This window comes from Musca autumnalis, unplaced genomic scaffold, assembly GCF_047663935.1.
Source record: "Musca autumnalis isolate F117 unplaced genomic scaffold, ASM4766393v1 scaffold_4, whole genome shotgun sequence".
NCBI classification, from domain to species: Eukaryota; Metazoa; Arthropoda; class Insecta; order Diptera; family Muscidae; genus Musca; species Musca autumnalis.
In genome coordinates, this window is record NW_027411977.1 from 252,080,467 (window position 1) to 252,108,454 (window position 27,988).

General features: G+C 34.5%; 2 protein-coding genes across 15 annotated transcripts in view; one reads left to right on the forward strand and one right to left on the reverse strand.

Annotated features, from left to right (window-relative positions):
• The window catches only part of LOC141402776 (F-box/WD repeat-containing protein 4), a 97,329-nt gene that overhangs the window by 59,497 nt on the left and 9,844 nt on the right, over positions 1–27,988 (forward strand). For 3 of the 4 annotated variants that reach the window (XM_073984720.1, XM_073984718.1, XM_073984719.1), the window contains one exon: positions 12,676–13,641. The exons of the other annotated variant lie outside the window; for it this stretch is intronic. In XM_073984720.1, coding sequence (XP_073840821.1) covers positions 12,676–13,126 — 451 coding nt within the window. In that variant the 3' untranslated portion in view covers positions 13,127–13,641. Of the gene's footprint in view, positions 1–12,675; positions 13,642–27,988 lie in introns of those variants that run through there. 4 annotated transcript variants of the gene reach the window in all.
• Positions 13,166–24,733, reverse strand: fbl (pantothenate kinase 3 fbl). Of its 11 annotated transcripts, none has more exons than XR_012412718.1 (9): positions 24,441–24,733; positions 22,477–22,655; positions 16,990–17,163; positions 14,642–14,760; positions 14,443–14,568; positions 14,204–14,380; positions 14,015–14,150; positions 13,467–13,950; positions 13,166–13,387 (listed from the first exon to the last, which is right to left on the reverse strand). XR_012412718.1 is itself a non-coding variant. In XM_073984714.1 (8 exons), exons 1-8 carry the CDS (start codon positions 24,484–24,486, stop codon positions 13,642–13,644), a joined length of 1,266 nt encoding a protein of 421 aa, XP_073840815.1. In that variant the 5' UTR covers positions 24,487–24,726; the 3' UTR covers positions 13,166–13,641. The 11 variants fall into 11 exon arrangements, 5 of the variants coding, with proteins under 5 accessions (XP_073840815.1, XP_073840816.1, XP_073840814.1 ...); XR_012412719.1 differs by having other exon boundaries at positions 14,642–14,757; positions 24,441–24,691; XR_012412717.1 differs by lacking the exon at positions 24,441–24,733 and adding an exon at positions 23,361–24,372.

The window sequence follows — 27,988 nt, forward strand, 5'->3', positions numbered from 1 at the left end:
TTCCTTAAAGGAATTTAATTATCCTGCATCAGGCGAATACTTATGAGGTTCTAGACCTCACGGATAAAAGTATTTTACATAAATATGCAACTATTAAGAAACACCATTGAAGTTTTCTGCTCAGGAAGGTTTTTTAGTTGGCAAAATAATAGCAGTGCAAGTAACCTAAGTAAAATTAACATGTAAAAAGTTATTCATTTATAACTATTTACAGTTGAAAAGTATTTTGGAATGAAAATAAGATGAAATACTGACAATATGTGCACAAATGTGGATCTTCACTGCCTTTAGTGCATCACTGCAGCCCAGATGGTCATAAACATAAAAAATTTAAATTTTTCAATGAAAAACTTTCAACATAGTGGAAGATATCGGCGGTATTTTCTCAAAAATTTGTAATTGTCGAAAATCATCGGATGTATCCTCAAAGCAACTAATATCCACAGTACAAATACTATTTTTGGAATTTAATGTAAAAATAATCTGATAAAGCGAAGCAAATAAGACAAAATCTTTTGTAAACGTACTAAAAACCTACTTTTATGGATTGGCATGGTCTTCATTTTTGTTATCCAGAACTAGAGCTACAAGTTTGCCAAAGATCCAAAAATAAAAATCCAATCGGTTTCCGAGATATGAAACCAGCAACAACCAACAACTTTTTATTTTTGGATCTTTGGCAAACTTGTAGCTCTAGTTCTGGATAGCAAAAATGAAGACCATGCCAATCCATAAAAGTAGGTGGAGTCACGGTGGTGTCGCACGACGAAAGCCATACATATCACTAGTGAACAGGCAGAGGTGTATTGAATTTGCTAATGAATACATTAACAAACCTCCAGAATTCTAGAAACAAGTCATATTTTCGGGCGAAAGCAAGTTCTGCATGATTGGAATAAAAGGACTTCAAATAGTTTGGAGAAAAGTTGGAACAGCGCTTGAAAAACAAAATCTAGTTTGGCACAGTAGAATATGGTGGGGTGCCGTTATGGGTTGGGGGTGTATGGCAGCTTCTGGAATGGGTCAATTTATATTTATTGAATCGACAATGGACAAGTATGGTTACCTAAACATCTAGAAACACAAATTTAACCAAAATGCAGAAAAAAAAACTTGGCTTAGCTACGACATTTTGGTTCCAATAAGGTAACGTTTCAAGGCATACTGCTGATATTGTAAGGCTTTGGATTCAATATAATGTCCAGATCTGGGGTTTTACGTAAAAATTCCGGCGTGTTTATAGTTAATTATTACTCTCTGTATGGATTAATATGCTCTACCTACAGGTTAGGTCGATATGTTTTTCCATAATTCACCTAGAATTTTCCTTTTATCAATGCTTTTTTCGTTGCCCTTGTTTTCCATTCTTGAAATAATTTATTTTTTTTAAGTTAAGTGTGCAAACAAGCTCACAGCATGATCAGTTGTGACAACATTGATTAAAAATGGGAGGAAACTGCAAAAAAATTTCTAAAAAAAACTAACGGTACTCTTACAACACACAAAGTGAACGCAGACTTTTTGGACTCTAATTTAGCAGTTGTAACACTTTTATACCGTTATCTTCGTAATAGTAATGTATTTTCTGGAATTTTTCTATTTATTCTTGTACTAAAGAGTACGAATAAAATATTTATGAAAGGAAAACTGTTCTCATTTACCCATTTATATAAAGTTTTAGTATCATTTTTGAAAAGTAGTAAGGTGAACGCAGCCTTTCTGGGCTATGTGTATTTCCACAGGACTTGCCACAAGAATAGCATATCATTAGCATTTCGATAACGTCTTTAGTTTTAATTAATAATACCTGTAGAAACTGCTGAAGTTATTGAAGCTTGTTCAAACCTAAACAACAATTCTGATTTAATCGGGCATGTTCTGGAATTCACCGTGCATCCATTTCACATCACCCATGCATTTCACGTGAAAAGAGATTTCTGTATTTCACGTGAAAAGAGATTTCACACTTTAGGCCATGTTTATATTATAGCCTTTTGCAGGGTTAACCTTCTTTATGAGGATTTGTTTGACGTATATGTAATGGAATTGACATTTAAAACCCAGTGGGTTTGTAAAATCCGGTTATATATAAACGTACTATTACGAAAGAACTTTGGAAAGCTTTATTAGAGCTTTCAAATTTTATCATTAACAATGAAAAAATATCAGTCTGTGTTGGCGCATCAACGAATACACATGGTGTGTGGGTACCCAGCAAACACAATGTCGGACGTCCGACGCGTTTGCTCAAAGTCGCAATTTTTTTCCGACGCGTCTGACCGACTTCGGTCCGGTTAGTCTGACGAGCTTTTCCCTCTCTCTCTCTCTCTCTGGAGCGATTTTTATACCCTCCACCATAGGATGGGGGTATATTAAGTTTGTCACTACGTTTGTAACTACTCGAAATAATCATTGTAGACCCCACAAAGTATATATATTCTTGATCAGCGTGCAATTCTACATCGATATAGCCATGTCCGTCCGTCTGTCTGTCTGTCCGTCTGTGGAAATCACTCTAGCGTCCGAACGGATTGACGTAGGTTGATGAAATTTTGGGAAAATATGTTATATTTACGTAGGACTTTTGGTATTGAAAGCGGGCTATGTAGGTCCACGCTTTCGTATAGCCCCCATACAAAATGACGCGTGACGCGTCGTCGTTTTAAGGAATTTTTAAGATATTTGGCCCATTTTACCACCGAATTGGTTGTAATTTGGTACTTTGTGTCTCCAGAGGCCAAACAATATTCCTACCAAAGTTGGGTTATATAGGTCCACGTTTTGATATAGCCCCCATATAAGGCCCCATATAAAGTACGCGTCGTTTTAAGGAATTTTTAAGATATTTGGCCCATTTTACCACCGAATTGGTTGTAATTTGGTACTTTGTGTCTCCAGAGGCCAAAAAATATTTCTACCAAAGTTGGGTTATATAGGTCCACGTTTTGGTATAGCCCCCATATAAGGCCCCATATAAAGTACGCGTCATTTTAATATATTTTGAATGTATTAGACCCATTTGACCAAAGAATCGGTTGAAACGTTGTATTTTGTGTTTCCAGAGGCTAAGAAACATTTCTACCATAAAATGTTTATATAGGTCCACGTGTTGATATAGCCCCCATAATACAAATCTCCCGATTTTCGATATTTTGAACGTTTTAGCCTCATTATCACACCGATATGGCTGTAATTTGGTATTTAGTCTTCTTTAGGCGTATAAAACTTTACCCCAGAAATTTGTAGGTATAGGTCCACGCCATCATATAGCCCCCATAGAACGGTACTTTCCGAATTTCGGTATTTTGAAGGTAGTGGCCACATTAATCCACCGAAACGGCTGAAATTTGTGGTGGAGGGTATAAAAAGTTCGGCCCGACCGAACTTAACGCTTTTCTTACTTGTTTCTATTTTATCTTGTCTTGCTTTGGCAATATTCATTATAAATAAAAAGAGAGAAAGAATTGTACATGTTTTGCGCTCGCAAATTCTGGACAAACTGTAAATAGGTATGTAATTGTTGATGTGCTGACGTTAACGATGTACGAACGAAAAAATTGGGCTCGGGTTTTAATTTCTGCATCGGAGAACAAATTTGGTTTATTTTTGTTATGCGTGTTGATTCATGATAGTGTTTGAAGATCATTCATAGCGAACAGTTGTATTATTTGTTTATTTTTATGAAGTTAATGAAAGTAAAGATTTCCTTCGTCAAACTTCAACACTATTCCGTACAAAGTCATACAGTGCCTGGCATAATTATTTTGACAAAATCTACATTTGTCTTAAAAGGCATATAATTATTGTCAGCATTCATAAAACGGGATATTAACAGCTAAGGGGTTTTTTTGCCTCTCATCTAAATAAACAATAATGGATCAAGAAAATTCCAGCTTAATTTGTGATTGGGCAGGCGAATGTTTAAAATGGGAGGCAAAAGCAAAACGGCATAAGTATTTTGACACATAATTATTACGTTACTTTTGGTACTTAATCGTACCTTTTGGTACCAAAATCAATTGCTTTAGTTAAATTATTAACATTTAAGTAAAAATGTACTTGACACCCATAGATTTTAAATTAAAATAGGGAATGCTGGTGTTAAAAGTTGTAACGAAATTTATAATGACAGTTTCGGTGGTAGTTTTAGCTAATGATTAGATATTGCTGCAGTTATCTATTTATTTTGTAACGAACAAACATCCAAATACCGAAAACGCTGTAAATATGCACGAAAATGTCAAATTACAGACGTTGTTCTCCGGTAAATGGAGCAGAATTACAAATCTAATCTTAATTATGTGCACAAATCCTCATCTTCTGAGCAATTTCGATGTCAAAACAAGTTCTCTATTAAGACTAGAACCTCTACACGTTTGAAAAATATTAATTTGAATTAACTTTTTTTTTTCTATTCCACTCGGTTGATAAGACATAACTACAAAAATTATGAATTAGATTTTCAATAAAAATCATTCACCCCCACAATTATTGTGGCTGAGCATATTGTGGACTGATAAAAATATATTTGATCAAAATTCATCTTAAAATACAGCTTGAGTCAAAAAACCACCAAAAAGTTGGGTATCTTTGTGAAATAAATGTCCTTCTGACACTATTTCCATACCCAAATGATCCCTGGCCTGATCCACCCTTTAAATTACTGCAATATTTAATTTTTATCGTTATTGATGAGGACTATAATGAATATTTTGGCACTTTGAACGATCTTTCATAACAACATGGTAGTAAATGGATCGAAGTGTTATGTATTCATTTGCAGAACACTGCTAACTGTGGTAAGGCTGAATTTTGTGGAGCACGTTTGGAGCGTGTTCCGGGTTCAAACATAATGTTATTTCCTTCAAATATCACATTTGCAAGAGAAGAAATGTTCTTACTCTCATAAAAAAGTCGAAATCCGCAAAATATTCCGAGATAATGGGAGAAAATCCTTGAAAATGTTGTTTAATGATAAATCTTTTGATTATCCCTATATCCTTGAAATATCGATCCGTAAATGGATCCATAATGGTACAGATGTGTGTGAAATATGTTATTTTTACGGTAACTGATAATAATCAATAATATAAAAAACACGTTTTTAATTGTTGAGGTCTAAAAATCAATAGAAACATTTTGTCAAAATATTTATGCCACGCAGTGAAATTTCATTTCCTGTACAAAAGTGCAAGCGTATATTTGAATTGATAAGATGTATTACTAACTTTAAGTACTCTAGTAAAGGATTAGCCAGAATAATTTTTCATATTTTTGTAGAAGACTAATCCGGTAAAAAACCAAACACATCAGTTTTTCAAACATGTCAAAATAAATAATATATTGCCAAAGTTAAGTTTTTTATTAACACTTGTTTTACATATTTCACAGATCCTGTTGATGAATTTGCTGTTTTCCACTGTTGGTTTTTCCTACCAAGTGGCGCACGAACATTTAACAGCCTAAGATAATATTAAAAACTTTAATATGTTTATAGTAGATGAACAAACATTTAAATGCAAGGATTTTAATTTTTCTTGAATTCAATTTGACATTTAACATTTTTAAATAAAAAGACAAATTCTGTTAGATAGCTGGTAAATAAACCAGAAATTCATACAATAGTTCTTCAGACGTCGGACGGAATTCGGTCCGAAAGTCGTCCAAAACTTCCGAATTTCATAAGATTTTACTTCCGAATTCGGACCGATATCTGTCCGAACGTCGGTTAATAAATCAGAAACTCATACGATAGTTCATCAGAATTTGGCCCGAATTCGGTGCGAAAGCCTGCAAAAACTTCCGACTTTCATCCGAATTTCGGTCAGAGAACACGTCAACCACGCCATATGACTTTCGGTCAGAGTTCGGACCGAATTCGCATCCGAACTCGGATGTTTCCTCCGACTTTCGGATCGAATTCGGATGTTTCTTTCGATTTTGGTTTGCTGGGTATGTACCCTTTGTTCGTTTAATTGTTTACGAAAAAGACGCAAAGAAACGAACTTCTAAATGTTGAATTTGGTACTTTAAGAAAAAATACATTTTAAATCATATTTTGTTAAGAAAATGTTTAAATGCTAATAGAAAACACATTAAATGTTAGTCCTATGCAGTTTTTTTGTAGAAAATTTCAATTAATTTCTTTAAAAAAATAAGGATACACTCAGCTCTCGCCATCAAAATTACAGTGTGAGGAATACACCCCAACTAGGTGTAAAGTGTGTTGCAGAATAGCTTTATACCCTAGACCAGGGGTGCTCAGAATATTTGGTTATTACAAGTGGTAAGACACTCTCCCAATTGTTAAGCAATGGCAAATCAGAAATAAAGAGAGAATACGTGTGGTTTGTTTTTACACTACCGTAAGGAAGCGATCACCAATGCCCTAGACCGACGGCAACGTTAATTTGCATTAAGATGTGTATTTACCAGGGGTGCCAACTTGGTGGTTTTCCCGCTACTTGTGGTGATTTTTGACGTACAAAAACCACTGTTTAAGCAGGAATTTCAACTGTTTTAAGGTAAAAATCGCTACAGACCTATGGTGCGTATGTGGCTGTAGCGATTTTTACCTCGGAACAGTTGACATCCCTGGTATTTACCAGTGTGGCTAAATTTAGCATTACTTTATTGTATTTAGCCGCAAAATTTCAATTTAGCATTTAGAATTTTTTCAGCATTTTTTAATTATTAGTATAGCATTATTCTATCCACAAATTCTGAAATAAATACTAATACTTTTTTATAAAAAAAAAACAGAATAAATGTTGGTTGAATTGAATTGAACAGCTGCTTGAACAGTTCAAAACAACGAAGTTTTCCGTCTTTAAGACCTCGACACATAAGAAACATGGCGTTCTTGCTTAAGTCATACCTGGTAAATGACTAAAGACAAAGTTCGACTCAATTCAAATGTGATTCTGAAATATTTTTATTAGGTCGAACTTGGTCTTTAGTCTTTTTTTCATATATGACTTCAGCAAGAATGTCATGCTTCTTATGTGTCGAGGCCTTTACTCTGATTTAAAGGATTGAAAATGTGAATAAGCAACCAAAATAAAACAAGTAAACACTGTTAAGTTTGGCCGGTTCGAACTTGTCATATCCTCCACCACGAAATATTCAGAACTGAAATGGAATAACTAGATTTTATTTTTGTTACGAAAGTATCAATGCCACTATTTTAGGTGGAGAAGTTTTTTGACCACTGGGAACCCCAAATACTTAATAATTCAGTCATCTAAAAACTTGAAACTAAAACAGTACCGGGTAGGGGGTATAGCACAACTTGGGCCTATGTACTCAATTTTCGATGGAGAAGTTTTTAACTACTGCGAACTTTAAATACCAAATGACATCAAATTTTTCCCGAAAATGTAAATAAAAACATAAAAAAAAAAACTAAAATCGATGGTTTTTAAAGCACGGGTTTTTTAATCGATCACTGCGGTGTATCATTTTCGATGCTCAATTTAAAAATTCCCATTTTTTGTTTTTCGGTAAAATTTTACTTTTTATTTTTAAAGTAAAATTTTACTTACTATTTGTATGTAAGTCAAGCTAAATCTCATATTTTTATACCCTCCACCATAGGATGGGGGTATATTAAGTTTGTCACTACGTTTGTAACTACTCGAAATAATCATTGTAGACCCCACAAAGTATATATATTCTTGATCAGCGTGCAATTCTACATCGATATAGCCATGTCCGTCCGTCTGTCTGTCTGTCCGTCTGTCCGTCTGTCCGTCTGTGGAAATCACTCTAGCGTTCGAACGGATTGACGTAGGTTGATGAAATTTTGGGAAAATATGTTATATTTATGTAGGACTTTTGGTATTGAAAGCGGGCTATGTAGGTCCACGCTTTCGTATAGCCCCCATACAAAATGACGCGTGACGCGTCGTCGTTTTAAGGAATTTTTAAGATATTTGGCCCATTTTACCACCGAATTGGTTGTAATTTGGTACTTTGTGTCTCCAGAGGCCAAAAAATATTCCTACCAAAGTTGGGTTATATAGGTCCACGTTTTGGTATAGCCCCCATATAAGGCCCCATATAAAGTACGCGTCATTTTAATATATTTTGAATGTATTAGACCCATTTGACCACAGAATTGGTTGTAATTTGGTATTTTGTGTCTTCAGAGGCCAGAAAACATTCCTACCAAAGTTGGGTTATATAGGTCCACGTTTTGGTATAGCCCCCACATAAGGCCCCTTATAAAGTACGCGTCATTTTAATATATTTTGAATGTATTAGACTCATTTGACCAAAGAATCGCTTGTAACTTTGTATTTTGTGCTTCCATAGGCTAAGAAACATTTCTACCATAAAATGTTTATATAGGTCCACGTTTTGATATAGCCCCCATAGGACGATATCTCCCGATTTTCGGTATTTTGAAGGTTTTGGCCTCATTATCACACCGAGATGGCTGAAATTTGGTATTTAGTCTTCGTTGGGGATATAAAACTCCCCCCCAGAAATTTGTAGGTATAGGTCCGCGCCATCATATAGCCCCCATAGAACGGTAACTTCCGATTTTCGGTATTTTGAATGTTGTGGCCACATTAATCCACCGAAATGGCTGAAATTTGTGGTGGAGGGTATAAAAAGTTCGGCCCGACCGAACTTAACGCTTTTCTTACTTGTTTGTTTTCAAATTTAAAAAGAACAAGTTTAAAGTGGGATGTAGTTAAAATTGATTACTTTAGGGCAGTGCCGAACAGCCATTTGTCTCTGGTTACGAAGATTTACGGCAATTCACACACATACGATCCGAACGCAAAGAAAGAGCGTGCAAGATAGATCAAATGTTTTGATTTGTTTTTTAGCTTGCCTGCATACTCTTACTAACACGCTGTCATAAACTGAACAATAAACTACTTACTTACTTTTTTACGTCCCATAATCGTCATAGTTGTCCAACATGTTGCCCAAGTAGCCTTAATTTTAATTGTCGTGCGCAATTGAAAAAAAGAAGGAAAAAAACCTCAACCACAGACACACGCCTAAGGGCTTCTTCTTGGCCGGCACTGCTTTAGAAAATCGTCAAGATAACGTTTGAAAAATCGTCAAGGTAACGTTTGAACTTTCCATATTCTACTCATCGTGGCGAAGCACCTCATGTTCTTGATGTAAGTGTGCTGAGACTCCCGATCTTTTTGGAATCTAATTGTGACCTAATTTACTAAACAAAAGTCATGTGGCTATGCTTTATGGTGAAGAAGTTGTTAAACCACTGGGACCTATGTCTACAATTTTTGGTAGAGAAGGGTTTTGGAACCTCAAACGCCAAATCATAGCTAATTCAGTCTGAATATGTAGCCAAAATCAGAAAAAAACATGAACAGCCCTATTCTGAACATTCCCATGGGAACTGTTTCCCATGGGAACGAAATTTCCCATTCCCACGTTTTCCATATTCTCAACGACGTGGGAACAGCAAAAACATGGGAGCTGAAATTCGAAATTAGTTACACCAAATTATTATAGCATACTTTTGGGGGCTGTAATTTTGTTTTGTAATACAAGATGCCTATTTGCATTGAATTCGCGGTTTTTGAATTAGATTAGCAAAAGCACAACTCACTTAATTCAACAACCGTGCATTGATTTATGGATTTTTTAAGTGTTCTAATAAGCACAGTTTCTTCTGAATGTGCGAATTGGTGTAAGCATTTTTTAATTAGTAGGCAAACATAATTTTTGTGTATAAAGTAATAGGAACTTTTTAAGTTTGTAACGAATTTAAAAATTGTATGTTGATACGGGGTAATTTTAGTTAGGGGTTTAACGAGTATATCGCTAGTTTTACTTATTCCTAATGATCGCTAGAACTCGTATTTTGCATATTTTTAAAAAAATTCAAAAAGATAAATTCGGATATTTTTCTCGATTATTACATATTTTTGCGTGTTATTACATATCGTCACCATAAATTTCCGAAGACGTATCTCAAAAAAAAAAAAAAAATAATAATAATAATAATAATAAAATACGTTTTTGATTAAATCTAAAACTAAAACACATGCCCTTGCAAAATTTCAAGCTTCTACGTTCAAAAATAACGATCCTATTCAAGAAAAGGCATTTCGGAAAATGGAATAGCATTGCAATAATTTGCCATATATGTATGTACGTTTGTGTGATCGTTGTCGTGTCGTTGAAGAGACTAACACGTTTTCAATAGAACGTTAGTCGTCTAATTTAAAAAACCCGATGTTTATATTACGAACATGAGTAAAAGTTGTAAAGATTGTATATATTATGGTTATTTTCCAATATATTTTAATAATTATTGCCAAAAATTCTTTTGAAATTGATTTGTTTTTACTTGCTGTGCTGCGTTAATAGAATCAACCATGACTCTTTTTCTCATATTTCAATACATACGGTCTGTTCCAGAACTGCAAAAATCTACTAATTTTTACTACTTTTTTTGGTTTTGTTTTGTTCGATAACATAAAGGAAAATTTTTTATCGGTGTAAAACATGTTAGATTCTTGCAGGTTTTTGTATCATATAAGAATATGCAAAATCCGAAGTCTACTAATGACATATTTTACAGTACATTTTGTATGCTTTTATTAAGCAAATACATGGCGATTAAATATGAAATTTCATAAAAATATGAAATTTCTTGAAAATTTTTTTTTCAAACTCCCACACTGTTTTCTGGGGAGATTTTTCCCACAAAAACACACAAAATTCTCCCACAAATCAAGATAGAGAATGTATCCTTTTTTTTCCATGGGAACAAATTCCCAATTCGAACTTCATTCAGAATGAGGGAGATGGGAAATGGGGAAAAAAATTACACAAAATTTTATTCAGAATACGAAAATGTAGGAATGGGAAAAAATTCCCAACTCCCATGCGTTCAGAATAGCCTGGAAATCTTCCTGCACCTTTTTATAGATGTTGTATCAAAACATGGACCGATATAATATATCTTCGAACTTGACCTGAAACTGAGTTGCCTATCTCAGTTTTTGTGGATGTCAGAGTGATTACCACAGACGGACAGACATACATAGATCGACTAAGAATTTTACTCTTATCATGAATATACATATATACTTTATATGGTCGCAAATGATTATTTCAATGCTCTACAAACGGAAAAACAAACTTAATTAAACCTTCTATACTGTGGTGGAGGATATATTTTATTAAAAAATAACGTTTTTAAATTTAGCATTATTTTTTGGCATTTTTATATTCGTTTTAGCATTTTTTGCCATTATTTTAATGCTGATTTAGTTGAAACACTTTTTTAAATCTGGTCACACTGGTATTTACGACAGTTTCTGCATTTACGAAACAGCTGTTTCCTGGTAAACAACTGTTTTGTTGTTGTTTGCAACATAGACTAATGAAAACATAGACGAAGGAATGCTCTCACCGAGTATGTTCGAATTGAGTGTGTTGAAAAAGAAACTCAATATAAAATGCCAAAAAATACAAGTTAATAAATATTTTCTTCTGGCAAAAGGCTACATGGGGTTAGTTTTTGATGGGAACTATATCCTCAGATAAAAATATCCATGAAAATATTGCCATTTTCCCGAAAAATCGTCTTCGAACTTTTTTGAGTTTTCGGATTTGAGCAACTTGATTGCGGCAAAATTGAGTATTCCTTCGTCTATGTTTTCATTAGTCTATGGTTTGCAATGCAAAAGGCTACATGGGGTTAGTTTTTGATGGGAACTATATCCTCAGATAAAAATATCCATGAAAATATTGCCATTTTCCCGAAAAATCGTCTTCGAACTTTTTTGAGTTTTCGGATTTGAGCAACTTGATTGCGGCAAAATTGAGTATTCCTTCGTCTATGTTTTCATTAGTCTATGGTTTGCAATGCAAATTGTGTCTCAGAGCATGAATATATGAATATGAGAATATATGAATGGAGAGAGACTCTCCTACATGAATATGGGCTCTCTTTTACAGCATTGTCATATTAAAATACCTAAATTCAGTTTAAATTCCCTTTGATTTTGTGCATTAAGAATGTGGATAATGCACGAATTAATTTGAATTAAGGCAGTTAATGCAAATTAACGCTGCCGTCTGTCTAGGGTATTAGGGGTGTTCAATACACGTGAGGTGCAGAGGTGATTGCCAGAAGATGTCCGGTTATTAAACTCAATTACAATTTCGATTAACAAACTCTGAACTGTGCACCATAGACTCCAAGCCACAGTTTGAAAGGCAACTGTTTATTTTTTCTCAAACATTAGTACTATAAATTTACGTATCGTAGTAATAGTAGTAAATTGGATGAGCTAGTGTAACATAGTGTTGGAAATATTTCCCAGCAGCCAATGGTGTGCTACAAGAATAGCATATCATTAGCATTTCGAAAACGTCTTTAGTATTAATTAATAATACCTGTACAAACTGCCAAAGTTATTGAATCTTGTTTAAACCTAAACAACAAATCTGATTTAAAATAGCGCCGCCAAAAATGTTATTAAACTCAATTACAATTTCGATAAACGAACTCTGAATTGTACACCATAAACTCCAAGCCACAGTTTGAAAGGCAACTGTTTATTTTTTCTCAAACATTAGTATTAACAAACATTAGTATTTTAAATTTACGTATCGTAGTAATGATTGGTTTTTCAAATTTTATATGGATCAACATTATTCTATTTTTAGTGGAACCGAAATCGTCCTAAATTCGAATACAATTTCAATATACGATCTCAAAATTAAAGATGAAAATGTATTACTTACCGCCAATTTTGATACAACTTTTCGTCTTTATGATCGACGTTCCGACAACGACGAACATATATGGGAAGACCCTTTTGATTCATCATTATACTGTTTGGACTACGATGGCTTGTATGCAGTTTTGTGTGGCACAAAACATCATAGTCGAGTAAATTTGTACGACATACGTGTTCCGGGAAAACACATGCAGTTGTACTTTCCACAATCACGAGACAAATACCGAAGAGAGTTTAGGTCATCACCGGTATATAGTATAGCTTCCGATAGCCGATACTTATTTGTGGCAACTGATCGTAGTGTCCACGTAATGGACTTCAAGGTAAACTGTGGTACAATCAGGGACTATAGCAATATAAACGTGCTTCGTAAATAATTCGTAAAAGAATACGTTTGATCATTTCAAATAAAATTATTTTTTACCGTGAAATCATCTCATGTTATTTATTATTTCTGTCAACATATATAAATAGTCAATAAAAATAAAACTATAAGCAATATAATACGAACAAATCACAAAAATGAGCAAAAGATCTAATATGTTGTGCAATGGATATTTGTTGTCATCTGGATTTCGACAGACGCGTCGTCATAGGTATGCCCGTTAAAACAGTCAATTTCATTCGAAAAACCATTTCTAGATTAAATGAGAAATCGATAATGTACACACTCGGTTAATACCAGGAAACCAGGAATGAACGAATGAATTTACATACCTATGGGAGACAATGTGGTCTATATACAATATATAGTATTATTTATGCTATCTACTAGAGTTAAAACAAAGGCCAAAACATAATCGATTACACATAGTCTAGGGGATAATGTTGTGGAAGTATGTTGTTTAATGCTTAAAATAAATAAAGGCACCGCTTAAAAGCAAATTAAAAACTATCTCTGTGTTTCTTTTGGTAAATTGGAATCAGTAGATGTGGTTGGAAAATCGTCTACTGGGGACAGTAGCTCTTCTGTTTTATCCGATGTAGGTGATAATGAAGTGGTTGTACATTTTTCAGACGTGTCATTTAACGCTGCGGCAATTTCTCCATTGAATTGAAGTAAACAGCCTAAAGCGCCAAAGTATCCTTCGTGTTCCAAGAACAATCCCTTAAGTGTACCGTTGGACCAAAATTCCATTGCATAAGCCAAAAGCTTCATGGCTATTGGATTGACCCGTAAGAAATTACCAACAAACACCACCTGCAAACATATGAAATAAGGTAATAACATTGTTTTTCTTCAAATATGTTAAATTGTTACTGACCTTGTCTATTTTTTCATTCAGTGCACACATGCGAGCAATTAAACCAATATTGTTCGTTATTGTTACCAATGTGGCATTTGCAAGATCTTCTCGTGACACCGATGAACGCTTATCTTTGATGTGCATTTGCCCGAAGCTGAAAAATATGCAAAATAACAAACGGGAAGAAATCATAGGTAATTTACGAACCTTGATGCTACAAGATCCCCAGTTAAACCGAAACGGTCGTAATCCCCGCCATAAATATCACGAACCAATTTGTCTACTTTGCGATTATCACCTTTTGTAGCAAGTTGAATTGCCTCCTCGAATGTGTTGCAGCCGGTTAAGAGGCAGCAAAGGCCAAGGAAGGTACCACCACCCAAACTAAAATGAATTATTTAAATTTTATTTTTCAACGCATATGCACATTCTGCGTTCTAATATACCTTGTACCAGAAACTCGTTTGTAGTTGTCGGGACCATATACCGCCAATATTGAAACTCCAGATCCAACGTTGACTAAAATAAATGGGTACGGCTGTGAAAAATCGAAGGCTTTCTTTTCGCTTTTCCTGCGCATTAAAGATACATTTCAATTAATTTAACTTATTTGTATCGTTATCTCTCATTACATTGATTACTCACATAATATCCCTGGCATTTTCATAATAATAACACTCTGTGCGGTTTTGTATTTCAGCAAAAAGAATGCCTTTGATGAGTGTATCCAGTTCATCAAATTTCGCCAATTTCATATTCACCTGCTGTAAGAGAAGGAAGTAGTGCGACATATTTAACGAAATTGTGTGTTGTTAGATGTTCACAGTTGAAAAAGTAAAGCTGCCTCTTTATAAAATACACTGTGTTATAGGTATTTTTGAATCTCAGTTATCTTTAAGATATATAATCAATATATTTAAATGAATGTGTTAAAATGAATTGATTTTACAAACAAAGAAGGGCGAAAATATCCAGCAGTCTATTTCAAAGGTGTTCTATTGGGGAAACACTTATTACACAGTGCAAAATTTTTAAGTTATTCCTTAGCAAAGAACCTACACGGAGTGTTTCTTTAAAGAAAATAACCAAACGACAAAAAATACTACTTCCGTTTTGTGTTGTCAGATCGAGTTTGGATTTGATGGCCTCATCTACACATGGCTAAATATTCAGCCTTATTACGGTTGGCGTAGTCGACGTGTTGAAACGACTGATTGGTATTATGAATATATTCGTCCTTAAAAGCTAAAATATCAAATTTTAAAGAATTCGTTTGGTAAAAATATTAATAGAATTGTTAGTAGATCATGTTTAAACTTTTAATCCAGAATAAAAACCAACCCTACAGTTTTTATAATCAAAATAATTGTTTGGCGTAGATGTTTTTGTAGTCATTGGCGTAGTCGTTGTCGTATGGTTATTTTATGGTATCACGAAAAATTTACGACAACGACAATTTTTTTCTCATACAAAATTAAAAAAAAAAGAAATAAACGAGAAAATTAATAAAAAATATATATTTTTTAATTGTAAAATAATTTGTTCCAAATCATCTTTTGAACAAGAACTAAGAAACTAAGAAAATTTGCATTTTCAATAAAAATTTGTCATCTTATAAAAAAACGAAATTTGTCATACGAAAATGAAAAAGAAATAAAAATTTTATTTATCTTAGTTATTTCCCAATATACATACATATTTCATTAATCATTACCAAAAAATTCTTTTGAAATTGATTTGTTTTTATTTTTATATGCAGTCGTTAACAAAATCGGTCACGACTCTTTCCTCGTATTTCAACGCTTTACGTGATACCGATTTGTCGTATCAAAAAAATAAATGTTATTTATAACCCAAGAAATCCGTCCAGGGAATGATGAATGTGTTTCTTTCGATATTATATGGATCTATGATGCTATAAAGTAAAAAAATGATCGTAGTATATCATTTTTCATCATATAAAAATGTAAACTACGCCTACGACATTAGAACGCATACGACTGCGCCAACCGTAATAAGGGGGATTGACTTTTTGCAGCAAATCTTGTCTATATCTCTGAAACCGATTCAAATCTTATTTTTCTTATTATTTCCCAATATACATACATATTTCATTAATCATTACCAAAAAATTCTTTTGAAATTGATTTGTTTTTATTTTTATATGCAGTCGTTAACAAAATCGGTCACGACCCTTTCCTCGTATTTCAACGCTTTACGTGATACCGATTTGTCGTATCAAAAAAATAAATGTTATTTATAACCCAAGAAATCCGTCCAGGGAATGATGAATTTGTTTCTTTCGATATTATATGGATCTATGATGCTATAAAATAAAAAAAATGATCGTAGTATATCATTTTTCATCATATAAAAATGTAAACTACGACTACGCCTACGACATTAGAACGCATACGACTGCGCCAACCGTAATAAGGGGGATTGACTTTTTGCAGCAAATCTGGTCTATATCTCTGAAACCGATTCAAATCTTTTTTAATTTCTGCGTAAAAATTGTAAATAATTTCTCGAAGAAAATAATTCGTATATATAAAGGAAAAAAGTAGATGTCGGATTGTTTTGGCGGCGAAACCTTTCGTCGAAAAATAACGTTAAATCACTCTTCATGTCCTCAGAGTAACTACTATGTATCAACAAAAGAGACTTATTTCTAATTGCGCCCACGTGTTTCAGGCATTTGCGTCGCGACTTTTTCAACAGAAGAGTAGTATTTCGATTTGCTCCCCCTCTCTGTGTTATCAGTCGTCGCCAATTTTTTCAGTTAAACGGGTACAAGTCGTAATAACATTTCTACTAAAACAAAGAATTTTTTCAACAAAATGGTAATAAATCGAAAATGGGTTAGAAAGAAATATAACCAAATACTTAACGAAATCAAAAGAAATCCAGTACTGTGGTGTAGTGAAGAAGATATCTTTGTCTCTACTGAAAAATGTACAGCGTTATTCTAACAAGTATTATTTATTACTTACCTCACGAAAATCGTTTTCAAACTTAAACGCTCCTCCCCCGGTTGCGCAAACTGTTGTCACCAATTCTGCCATTCCCTTCTGCTTGGCTAACGACAAAAAGTTACCCATATCTGTGGTCTGAAAGCGTATAAAATGGAGGGAACCTTTTCGTTTACGTATCTCTACATTGTCCATCTGAAAATAGAAACAATAATGATTTAGAAAAATCATCTCATATATGTATCTGATATATGATGGTAGTGTTTCAAAAAAATATTTCTAATGCTGTTTATGCTTCTGTTATGTTCTTACGGAGGTGGTCGATTGAATGAAAGACGATGTTTAAACATAACAATCAATTCATTTATTGAATAAAACTTTAAGTTGTTTTATGAGTTGAAATAAAGTATTAATTATGAAGAACAATGAAATATGACGAAATATGTACAGATGAGATGTCTATTAATTGGTGGTTGCAAAGTAACTAACTGACTGTGTACTGACAATGAATAGAGAGAGAGATAATAACTTAAAACTACTGATGCATGCAACACTGCTATGATGCTGCCAGATTGTTGCATTTTATGTGGTAGTACTAGGGTTACCCTAATATCTCCCCTTTTAAGTTTGAACCTGGGTTCTGGATATTACTTCAACTGGTTGTCGTCTGTGGATGATTCTGGTTGATATGCTGTAGAATCTGTATACGGCAATTTAATGTTGAATTCTCGAAGTAATATGTCCAAAGGTGATAATTTGTTTGATGAAGCAGAAGTATCGCCTATTTTTGTTTGAAGTTGATCTGCATGTACCTTGATGCGACTTCCGTGTTTGGAATTATACTGACTTTCCTTTTTCTGATTTCTGTCCATGACTGATGAACATAGATTTTTATGAACGTTGAATACGTTGTGAGTTTTTCTTCTTGAAGATGCTTTTGCGGTCGCTCCTTCCTCTTCCCTTTTTTTGAGTGCTGTTTTGACTTGCCTATTTGGGCTGGGATGAAAGTGAGCATTGAGTACTTGATAAGCATTGTTAAATGACTTAGTCCCTGTGAACTTGATCTGATGACACCATTTTGCTATTGGAATATCCCATAGATTAAATTTCTCAATCCAATCTATGCCTAGGACATTTAATGATTCCAAATTTGAAATGTAACAATCCACAATTTTTGATTTTCCTGCAACTGACACTTCTATTGGAAAAAGTTTTGCAAAAAATGTGAGTTTATTGCCACCTGCATCTTCGGCGGTGTCTGTGGTTTCAAATGCATCCGGCTTTCCGATTCTTTTCCACGTTGATTTGGAAATTATGGTAATGTCTGATGCCGTGTCCAACTGTAGTTTCACTTGCTTTGAATTAATACTCACTGTAGCATATTTTCTTGCCTGCTTGATTTTGACTGGATCTGTTGTAGATACTGTTTTTGTGCTGAATTTTGTTTTGTTGGTGTTAAAATTCTGATGACTCACATTGTTCTGTTCTGAGTTTTGATCATGATTGGTTTTGCTTTGTTGATGTTTGTCGTTGTTGTGTTTTGATTTGCTCTGCCTGTGCATGCTGTTGCAAAATCCTTCTTTGTGACCAATCTGTTGACACTTGGTACACTTGTGCTTGGAGTAGGGGCAATGTTTTGCATAATGCATATCTCCACAATACCAACATGCTGTTTTTGGTATCTTTTGTTTTTGTTGAGGCTTACCAATTTTGTTGCACTGTTTTTGGCTTCCCTCAATTAGTTCTGTGTCACTTTTCAAATCCAAAATGCTTTGTGTTTCATCAACTAGCTTTTCTAGGTTGACTACTTCCTTACTTTCATTAAGATGCCTTAATAAACGGATTCTGATGTCACTGTCTTGTGATGATTTAAGACCAAGTATGAAAATTAAACACTTGAACTGGTCTGTAGTTAAGTCATCCAGTTTAAAAAGTTCACACTGAAGATTGACACGACTGGCGTATTCTTTAAAATCTTCATTTTCCATCTTTGTGATTTGGAGACACTTGTATCGTAGACTTACTTGTGTTTCTGTTCTGCCAAATAGTCTTGTAAGATGCTTGACTGTGTCTGCCAATGAAAGTTCTTGAGGTTGTTTTGGTAACACGAAATTCTTGAATCGTTCATGAATGTGATTGGACATTTTTCTCCACAAAAGTCCTACTTTGTCTGCATCGTCCAATGCACTTGCTTCCCTTTCGAAGATGTGTTTGAAACGATTGTACCACGATTCAAATAATAAACCACTGTCAGGCTCATAGTGAAAATCCGTCATGGAATTAGCTAAAGATTCCATGAGGTGGGCTTTTGCCACTGATGATTCACCTGGAATTGATGATGAAACTGTGTTTGCACCTTGTTGTCCAGCAATGATTTGTGTGAGTTTATTTAGTAATTCCTGTTGTTGCGCAAATTGTTCCTGCTGCTTAGCTATTTGCTCTTGCTGCTGTGCAAGTAATTTTACAATATTCGCTTGTTCCGACATGTCTAGATTTTTCTAGTGTCTGTGTTTTCAGCCGTTACAATTTTGTTAGAGACGCTGCCGTCGTATATCTGTATGTGTGTACAGCAAAAATGATGAAATTCCCAACGTTGTAGTGGTGTGTGTGTTGAGCTAAAAAATGTATATGTGAGACTGCAACCTGTTGTTTGTGTGAGTGTTGATCGCTGAAGATTTCTTGAAAATTCTTGTTAGAATATTCCTGATGAACTTGCGCCTGTGCGTTTTGATGTTTTCCTTGAAAATCTTCCTGCCACAACTTTTATTGTGTGCGATGTCTTGATGTTATTACGCAGCCTTGTTGAAACTTATATTTGTTCCAAAATCCTCGTCGCCAAATTGTTAGCGAGAATGATACATATTTGTTCCAAAATCCTCGTCGCCAAATTGTTATGTTCTTACGGAGGTGGTCGATTGAATGAAAGACGATGTTTAAACATAACAATCAATTCATTTATTGAATAAAACTTTAAGTTGTTTTATGAGTTGAAATAAAGTATTAATTATGAAGAACAATGAAATATGACGAAATATGTACAGATGAGATGTCTATTAATTGGTGGTTGCAAAGTAACTAACTGACTGTGTACTGACAATGAATAGAGAGAGAGATAATAACTTAAAACTACTGATGCATGCAACACTGCTATGATGCTGCCAGATTGTTGCATTTTATGTGGTAGTACTAGGGTTACCCTAATAGCTTCTTACTTTAAGAGAATCTTGTGGGTCGATTCCGTATTGCGACGCGAGTCGTGTAGCGTTGCCAATTGCAATTTTTCCATTACGTATGGCAAAAGTCACCCGACGACGTCAAATTCTGTCGCCATAAAGTTAATTTTCCGGCGACAACAAATTAGCTTTCGCCGTGCATTTTTACAAACGAATAAAAACGAAAAATTGAAACATTTTCATTTATTTTAAGTGAATTTCATGATATTAGATATTATATACGTTTTTTGGTGTTTCAGTACTTACTATATTGGTAAAAACAACAAAACAGCAATTAGAAATGCTGCTTGAAAAAATGGAAGCCCACCGAAACGTAGCTCGTGGAGTCCGACTTTTTGGCGAAACTAAAGGCACTTTTGATGAGGCGTGGAAGGATGTTGCGGAGCAATTAAATAGGTGTGAGCGTACACCAGATGAATGGCACAGAGTATGCACTCATTTTAAATCCAATCTAAAGACAACAAGTAGGAAAAGCGTTAAATTCGGTCGGGCCGAACTTTTTATACTCTCCACCACAAACTTCAGCCATTTCGGTGGATTAATGTGGCCACAACCTTCAAAATACCGAAAATCGGAAGGTACCGTTCTATAGGAGCTACATGATGGCGTGGACCTATACCTACAAAATTTCTGGGGGAAAGTTTTATACCCCAACGAAGACTAAATACCAAATTCCAGTCATCTCAGTGTGATAATGAGGCCAAAACCTTCAAAATACCGAAAATCGGGAGATCTCGTCCTATGAGGGCTATATGAAAACGTGGACCTATATAAAAATTTTATGGTAGAAATGTTTCTTAGCCTCTGGAAACACAAAATACAAAGTTGCAACCGATTCTGTTGTCAAATGGGACTAATACATACAAAATATATTAAAATGACGCGTACTTTATATGGGGCGTTATATGGGGGCTATACCAAAACGTGGACCTATATAAACCAACTTTGGTAGGAATGTTTTTTGACCTCTGGAGACACAAAATACCAAATTACAACCAATTCGGTGGTAAAATGGGACAAATATCTTAAAAATTCCTTAAAACGACGACGCGTCATTTTGTATGGGGGCTATACGAAAGCGTGGACCTACATAGCCCGCTTTCAATACCAAAAGTCCTACGTACAAATAATAGATTTTCCCAAAATTTCATCCACCTACGTCAATCCGTTCGGACGCTAGAGTGATTTCCACAGACGGACAGACGGACGGACATGGCTATATCGATGTAGAATTGCACGCTGATCGAGTATATATATAGTTTGTGGGTCTACAATGATTATTTCGAGTAGTTACAAACGTAGTGACAAACTTAATATACCCCCATCCTATGGTAGAGGGTATAAAAATTTCTCAAAAAAAAAAAGAACATTACAGCTACAGGAGGTGGACCATCACAAGAAATATCTTTGTCGTCGATGGAGCAAGCGGTAGCAGACTTACAAATTAATATGGTGCGATCTATGGAATTGAAGAGACATGGGATGATAATAACAGTGAAATCGGACAATCTGCTGAGGTAGAAAATGAAAAACCTCAAAATGAAATAGAAATTCAAAACGTACTTGGCAACAAAACGTTTAAACCAAAATATCCTTTTCTATTCAGATATAAATGGCGAACATCTTTCTTTGGTCTCAATGCATCCGACAACGCCCGGGAAATTTGCTTTTGAATAAAAATATTTTTTTTTTAATTTTTCTCTTCTGTTCATTTGGACACAATCCAATTTTACACAGCTTTTCCTCTATTGACTCCAGAACTTCACTTAATACCTTTGACAATGTGGGCTGAGCCTTCCCGAGGTTAAAGTTGTGTGTTGTTGTGTTCATTCTCATTGCTTAAATATTCGTCATATTTTCTAAACAATTCATCGCAATGACTATAAGCAGCATTTTATGGTACGAGGTCCTAAATATAATGAGATTGGACGAATATTGAATTGTACTGTCTTCTTCTACGACCAATATTTTTACAACGTCAAATGTAAATAAAGTGTATGTGCACCAAAAAATGTCTGTATACGCTAATTAACTATGCATTTTGTTATGTTAATTTAATGGAAATACTTAGAAGCGCTGGCAAATACGTAAGTGCTGGATACTTCGTGTGTACAAAGGTCTGCCGTATAACAACATGAACCAAGCTCTTTTTTGCTTTGCTACGCCTCTTCATTTGTACATATATAAGAAAAGATCTTACATAAGCTGTATCGTGCTCTTAGTGTAATTGGAAGGATTGATATGATTGTTATATATATATACGGGCATGACTTACCTGTAAATGAGCATCCCTATGGCCTGTTTTACCATAAGCTGAATTCTTCGTTAGATATCGTCGGATGCTGCGCAAACTTTCTGCTTCTTCATCTTGTTCACCGGGAGTGATATCCTTTGGTTCAAAATACACCAATTTCGTCAGTGTGCCGCCAATGTCCATTCCAAACCAAGGCATTGCTAGAGAAATTGTAAAAGCAAATGTTTTTTATTTAACCAAACATTTAACGTATTGTTAGCCTCAGATCTGAATGGCATTACAATAAACAAATACAGCATATGATCGTATGTATATATTAGATTGTGCGAGCTCGTCATGACAAGTAATTGCTTAATACCACTATCAAAGTTTTGCGTAATGTAGTTCAAAAAACACACATATTTAGAATACGTATTTACTTATATCTATTGGAATTTCGAAAGTTCCCTTATCCCCCTCGATAACTAAATGAGCGAGAACGGGGTCCAAAAACTAAAAGCAAGGGAGCCATATAAACACCAATGGCATTATTTCTTCTTGAAATTGACCATCAAATAATTAATAATCAAATTCATTGAACTTATCTAGAACGGTAGTAGTGTCAGTGAATAAGTATATATATTTCGAATGAGTTCGAACCTACCCACCAAACTAATAAATGTCCATTTAACATATGAGTATTTACGAATGTGTATGTAATTATAAATATTAAAGGTGGTGTGCTTATCAAGCGGTCGACTATAAAAACAAAAGTACTTTGCGAGGGGTAAATCATGTCATTTTGACAGCCTCTCATTTCGGCCCTAATGAAAAATAACTGCAATACTAAATAAGTCATTTGCTTTAAACAATTCTGCAAACATTACGGAATATTCGGATTGAACAGTAATTCAACTATAACTTACACAGATACTCATCATCCTCTAGACGTGAATCGGAACATATACAATTATGTTTAATCTTTTCACCATTTTGTCGATCGGTTATTTTAGTCTGTCGCAGTTTAGAATGGGGGGGATTGTTTTGGTGCGGGACGGCACTCTTGGCAACATTGCGCCAAGGACTCTTCCTAACGTGTGTTTTAGGAGGTTTGTGCATAGTTATTGTAGGAACTGCAAAAGTGATACTGGAATATTTTTTTTCACTCGGAGAATGTAATTTCAACAATTTTAAATTATGTGTATATTTTGAGGCATCGCGCGCCGTTACTTTCATGTTTGTTTCAAATGGCAAAACGAATATCACGACGTAAATTGCACATTTACTTTATAATTGAAATTTTACGTATTTATAAGACGAGCACGGAACCGGTTGAGGTTAAACTGATTGAAGTCGTGGTTGAAAACTGAATGAAATTTCAAAATCGAAAGTCCATTTCGATGGCGAATACATTCAAAACGTATAGATCTATAAACAAAGTGGGTTTTGCAACGACCGTCTCTTCGTGCACTACAAAAACTTATTAAGAAACCCATTGCGAGAGGAAATGAGTATGTTGAGAGAAAGAGAGGTATTTTCGCAAAGGTTTGAACGATCGGTTCGGCCCGGTCCACATTAAGAGCGAGTAAAAAAACAATGACGGTCACAAAACACTGGAATCACCTGAGTCGGCTGAGATTACAAGCACCCAATCGTATAAGCACAAAGACAAGCACTTTTAATATCTCGTGCCTCATTCATTTGCAAACGAGTTTGGTGTTATTGGCACAGTGGCTTCAGAAATTCGTTGTCAGTAGACTATTAAAAATGTCGTTGTTTTCTTTTAAAGAAAAGTTTTAATTAATATTGCATCTCATTGACACCATTGAACTTTGGCCTAGCTTCAAAGAACGCCTGAGTGTACCACAATAAGCCATACCAAACAACCTTTATTATAAGTAAAATCGAACTACTCAAGACACGTCTACAAAATTTTATTTTACAAAAATTAGGTGCAATCTAATGATGATATTTAACCATAATAATTTCCATTAGCAAATACCTACCTTTAGCTAGTTGTCTGTTAATCATGTCCTCCTTTTGGTGAGACATTACGATGACTTGCAGACTTAATATTTGTGCATATATGTTTACGAGGAGGAGTTAACGTTTGTTAAAACTGATAAATCTCTTTGCGAACAAAGTCTGGAATGTTTGAATGTTTAAGAATTAAAATGGATTTAATAAATATTTACACCAATTTCTAGCCAACAATGCACAGCTGTTCCTTATACCGACGACATGTTGGTATTAGTCATATACGTCAGCTTGAAAGCTGTCAATGAAAATACAGCACTAAAAGATAGTGGGTTGGTTTTCACCTCCTTCAATGGAGACGTACCGTACAGATGACAGCAAATAATTCCTATATGTTTAAATTTATTTAAAAATCACTAGAATTTCCCTTCTATAAGACGTTTTATGTCAATATAGTATTTACTGGAGCGTTTGTAATATATGTATATTTCTTTCTACCACTATTTCAAGCACAAAAACATACGAATAAATTTCTTTACATGCAACACGTTTTTAAGATTATATAATTATGTATGTTTGAATTAAACTTAACAGAAAATAAAACTTAAACAGACACCATTCACAGTCTAGGAAATAATTGATGACATTCGAATTTAAAAGCTGTGTCTGGTTACCCTAAAATTTGTAACAATTTGTACCAATTGTTGCTGGAAGTCGTCTGTTAACACAAAAAACCAGCAAAAGAGAGCGATTCGAGAGAGACATTTTGACAGTTCTTTCACTGAGAGCTTGCAAATTCTTGCTGGACAAATTTCTTCTAGCAAGCACTTGCAAGCTCTTCTTCTTCCTGAAAACAATCAATCAGCCGTTTTTAGTTGATTTATGTTTGTGAACATTAAAAACAATTTTATTGTGGAAATAACATAGTTTAATTGTATTGTTTTATGAAGAACAAATTTGTAAAGTGGAAAAATACTTTTTTGTTTCATTTTCTTATTTATTTTTAATAAAATACAACGTGTTTGCATCCTTTGTTGGCGGACAAATTGTTCTGTTTTGGTAAGTCAGCTGATTGCTTGCTAGTTTTTGCTAGGAAGGTGTCTGTTTACTTTTTACAATTTTCTAGCAAAAGAGAATAAAAACCCCTTACTCTCTGAGAAAGTTCTTGCTGGGAAAGTAACCAGACAGACTTAAAGTCTTAGGGCGAAACCTATAGCTCTGCGTGTTGCGTGTGCGTTCAAAAATACAAAAACAAAATACATGTATTTGTTGTTGTTCTCAATTTGAAATACATGTATTTTGTTTTTGTATTTTTGAACGCACACGCAACACGCAGTGCTATAGGTTTCGCCCTTAGAGGTAGTTTACACTACATACCTATCAATGTCATATGACACGAAATAAAAACATTCCATACCCAGCAAAAAATTTTGGAAGTTGTGCATGTGGAGTTATGATTTCACAACATCCTTCGATACAATCCACACGGAGTTATGAAAAATGTACTCCGTTGGATACAATTTATAAGCAGCAAAGACATAGAACATAAAAGCTGTGTCTTTTTACGTGATAATTAGTAATAATTATTACTAATGTTGCGGATTTTGACAGTTGTGTAAAGAAAAAGTTGCTAAAAAAAATGTTTCAGCAACATTTAGTAAGTAAAAAGACACACCAAAAGACTAGAAAAGATGCATAATGCAAAAATGTTTATGAAACAAAGTATATAAACATTTTATCAACAACAGGTGTATGTTAATGTTAAAAACCCCACTAAAGTGCAATTTGGCTTATACAAATTGAAGGAAAGCAAAGATTTGGACTCAGGAATGTATTCCATAGCAGTATCCAGTTCATTGAGTATGAACTTGGTGGTTAAAATCGCCTGAAATGGTAAACTACTTAACAGAATGTTGTTATGATATCATAACAACAGAGCTTAACTCCATCTATTGACAAATGTTAACAATTGAGTTTTCCAATCTTAATGTATTTACATCTTTGTCTTCAAAAGACAAACGAGAGTGTATACATTTCGGAGAGTTTGTTATAAAATAAAGAAATAAAAACTGAAGTTGCGAACATTTTTGCTGTAATTCACGAGACGGAAATTGTTAATGGAGTGAAGTGCAGTTTGAGTCCAAGTCGAAAGCTGAACTAGTGATGGGAAGTCAACATAAAAAAACCTTTAGAATGATGAAGCAAAATCAGATGCGCTTGGATTAATTGGATATATAGCTTGCATTTTATTGCATACCACATAAAAAGTTGTGATTTGGATCGAAAACGGAGTGCATCCTAGCTGTGTGCTGTGGAAGCAAAATGGAGTGCATCCTAGGAAAAGATGTATTCCAACGGCAAATGTACCGTCCACTTGTAGTGATTCAACTGCGTCCGTGGATGCAAACTATTTTATAGAATTTACGTTTATTCAATTTATGGAATATATTTTTGTTGTATTTAATTTTGTTTATTAGGGATATGAAATAGAACTATGTATGTACTTGGATTTTCATAAAAATGTTTCCTTATAGTACGTTTATATATACCAGCATTTAACAAACCCACTGGGTTTCAAATGTCAATTCCTTTGCGTATACGTCAAATAAATCTTCATTAAATAAAGCTGTGTTCCAGAACTAAAAAGTTTTTACAATTTTTACGACTTTTACACATTTTACTCCAAAAACCGTGCCCGTACACAAAAAAAGTTGTAAAATGTTCACTTCTCCTTAAATAAAAATGGCGCTGAATGACGCTCTCTTTAAAAACTTTTTACACGACAAATTTGGGCGAGTAAAAAAATAGTAACATGGTTGCCGGCGTCTGATTGGCTGATACGCCGACTTTGGTTAGGATGGTCGTAGAGAAATGATTAGACAGAAACTCGTTTTATCACAAAACAAAACGAATTAGGCACAGAAATTTTTGCATAGCTGAAATGTTGTGTTAAGTCTTCGTTAGGGGTATGAAACTTTACACCTGAAATTTGTCCGCATGGATCCACGTCTTCATATAGCCCCCATAGAACGGTACCTCCGGATTTCTGGTATTTTGAAGGTTGTGGCCTCAAAATCCCTCCGAAATGGCTGAAATTTGGTAATAAGTCTTCCATGGGGGTATAGAACATTCCACTTGAAATTTCTCGATATTAGTCCACGTCTTCATATAGCCCCCATAGAACGGTACCTCCGGATTTCTTGTATTTTGAAGGTTGTACCCTCAATATCCCTCCGAAATAGGTGAAATTTGGTACTAAGTCTTCCTAGGGGTTATAAAATTTTCCACCTGACATTTGTCGGTATAGGTCCACGTCTTCATATAGCACCCATAGTACGGTACCTCCGGATTTCCGGTATTTTGAAGGTTGTGGCCTCAATATCCCGTCCAAATGGCTGAACTTTGGCATTAAGTCTTCCTTGGGGGTAAACAATTTTCCACCTAAAATTTGTCGGTTTAGGATCAGGCCTTCATATAGCCCCCATAGAACGATACCTCCCGATTTTCGGTATTTTGAAGATTGAGGCTGTGGTTATACATTTCTCTATTTTATTGACTTGTCTAAAAAGAATTTAAA

What these genes read in the sequence shown, in the direction of transcription:
- fbl (XM_073984713.1), bottom strand. Translation starts at nt 23,670, where the DNA reads ATGAAAGTAACGGCGCGCGATGCCTCAAAATATACACATAATTTAAAA. An exon ending in GGGGATCTTGTAGCATCAAG is followed by an intron (nt 14,151 to 14,203) that starts GTTCGTAAATTA and finishes CATATTTTTCAG; the next exon opens with CTTCGGGCAAATGCACATCA. An exon ending in TGAATGAAAAAATAGACAAG is followed by an intron (nt 13,951 to 14,014) that starts GTCAGTAACAAT and finishes ATATGTTTGCAG; the next exon opens with GTGGTGTTTGTTGGTAATTT.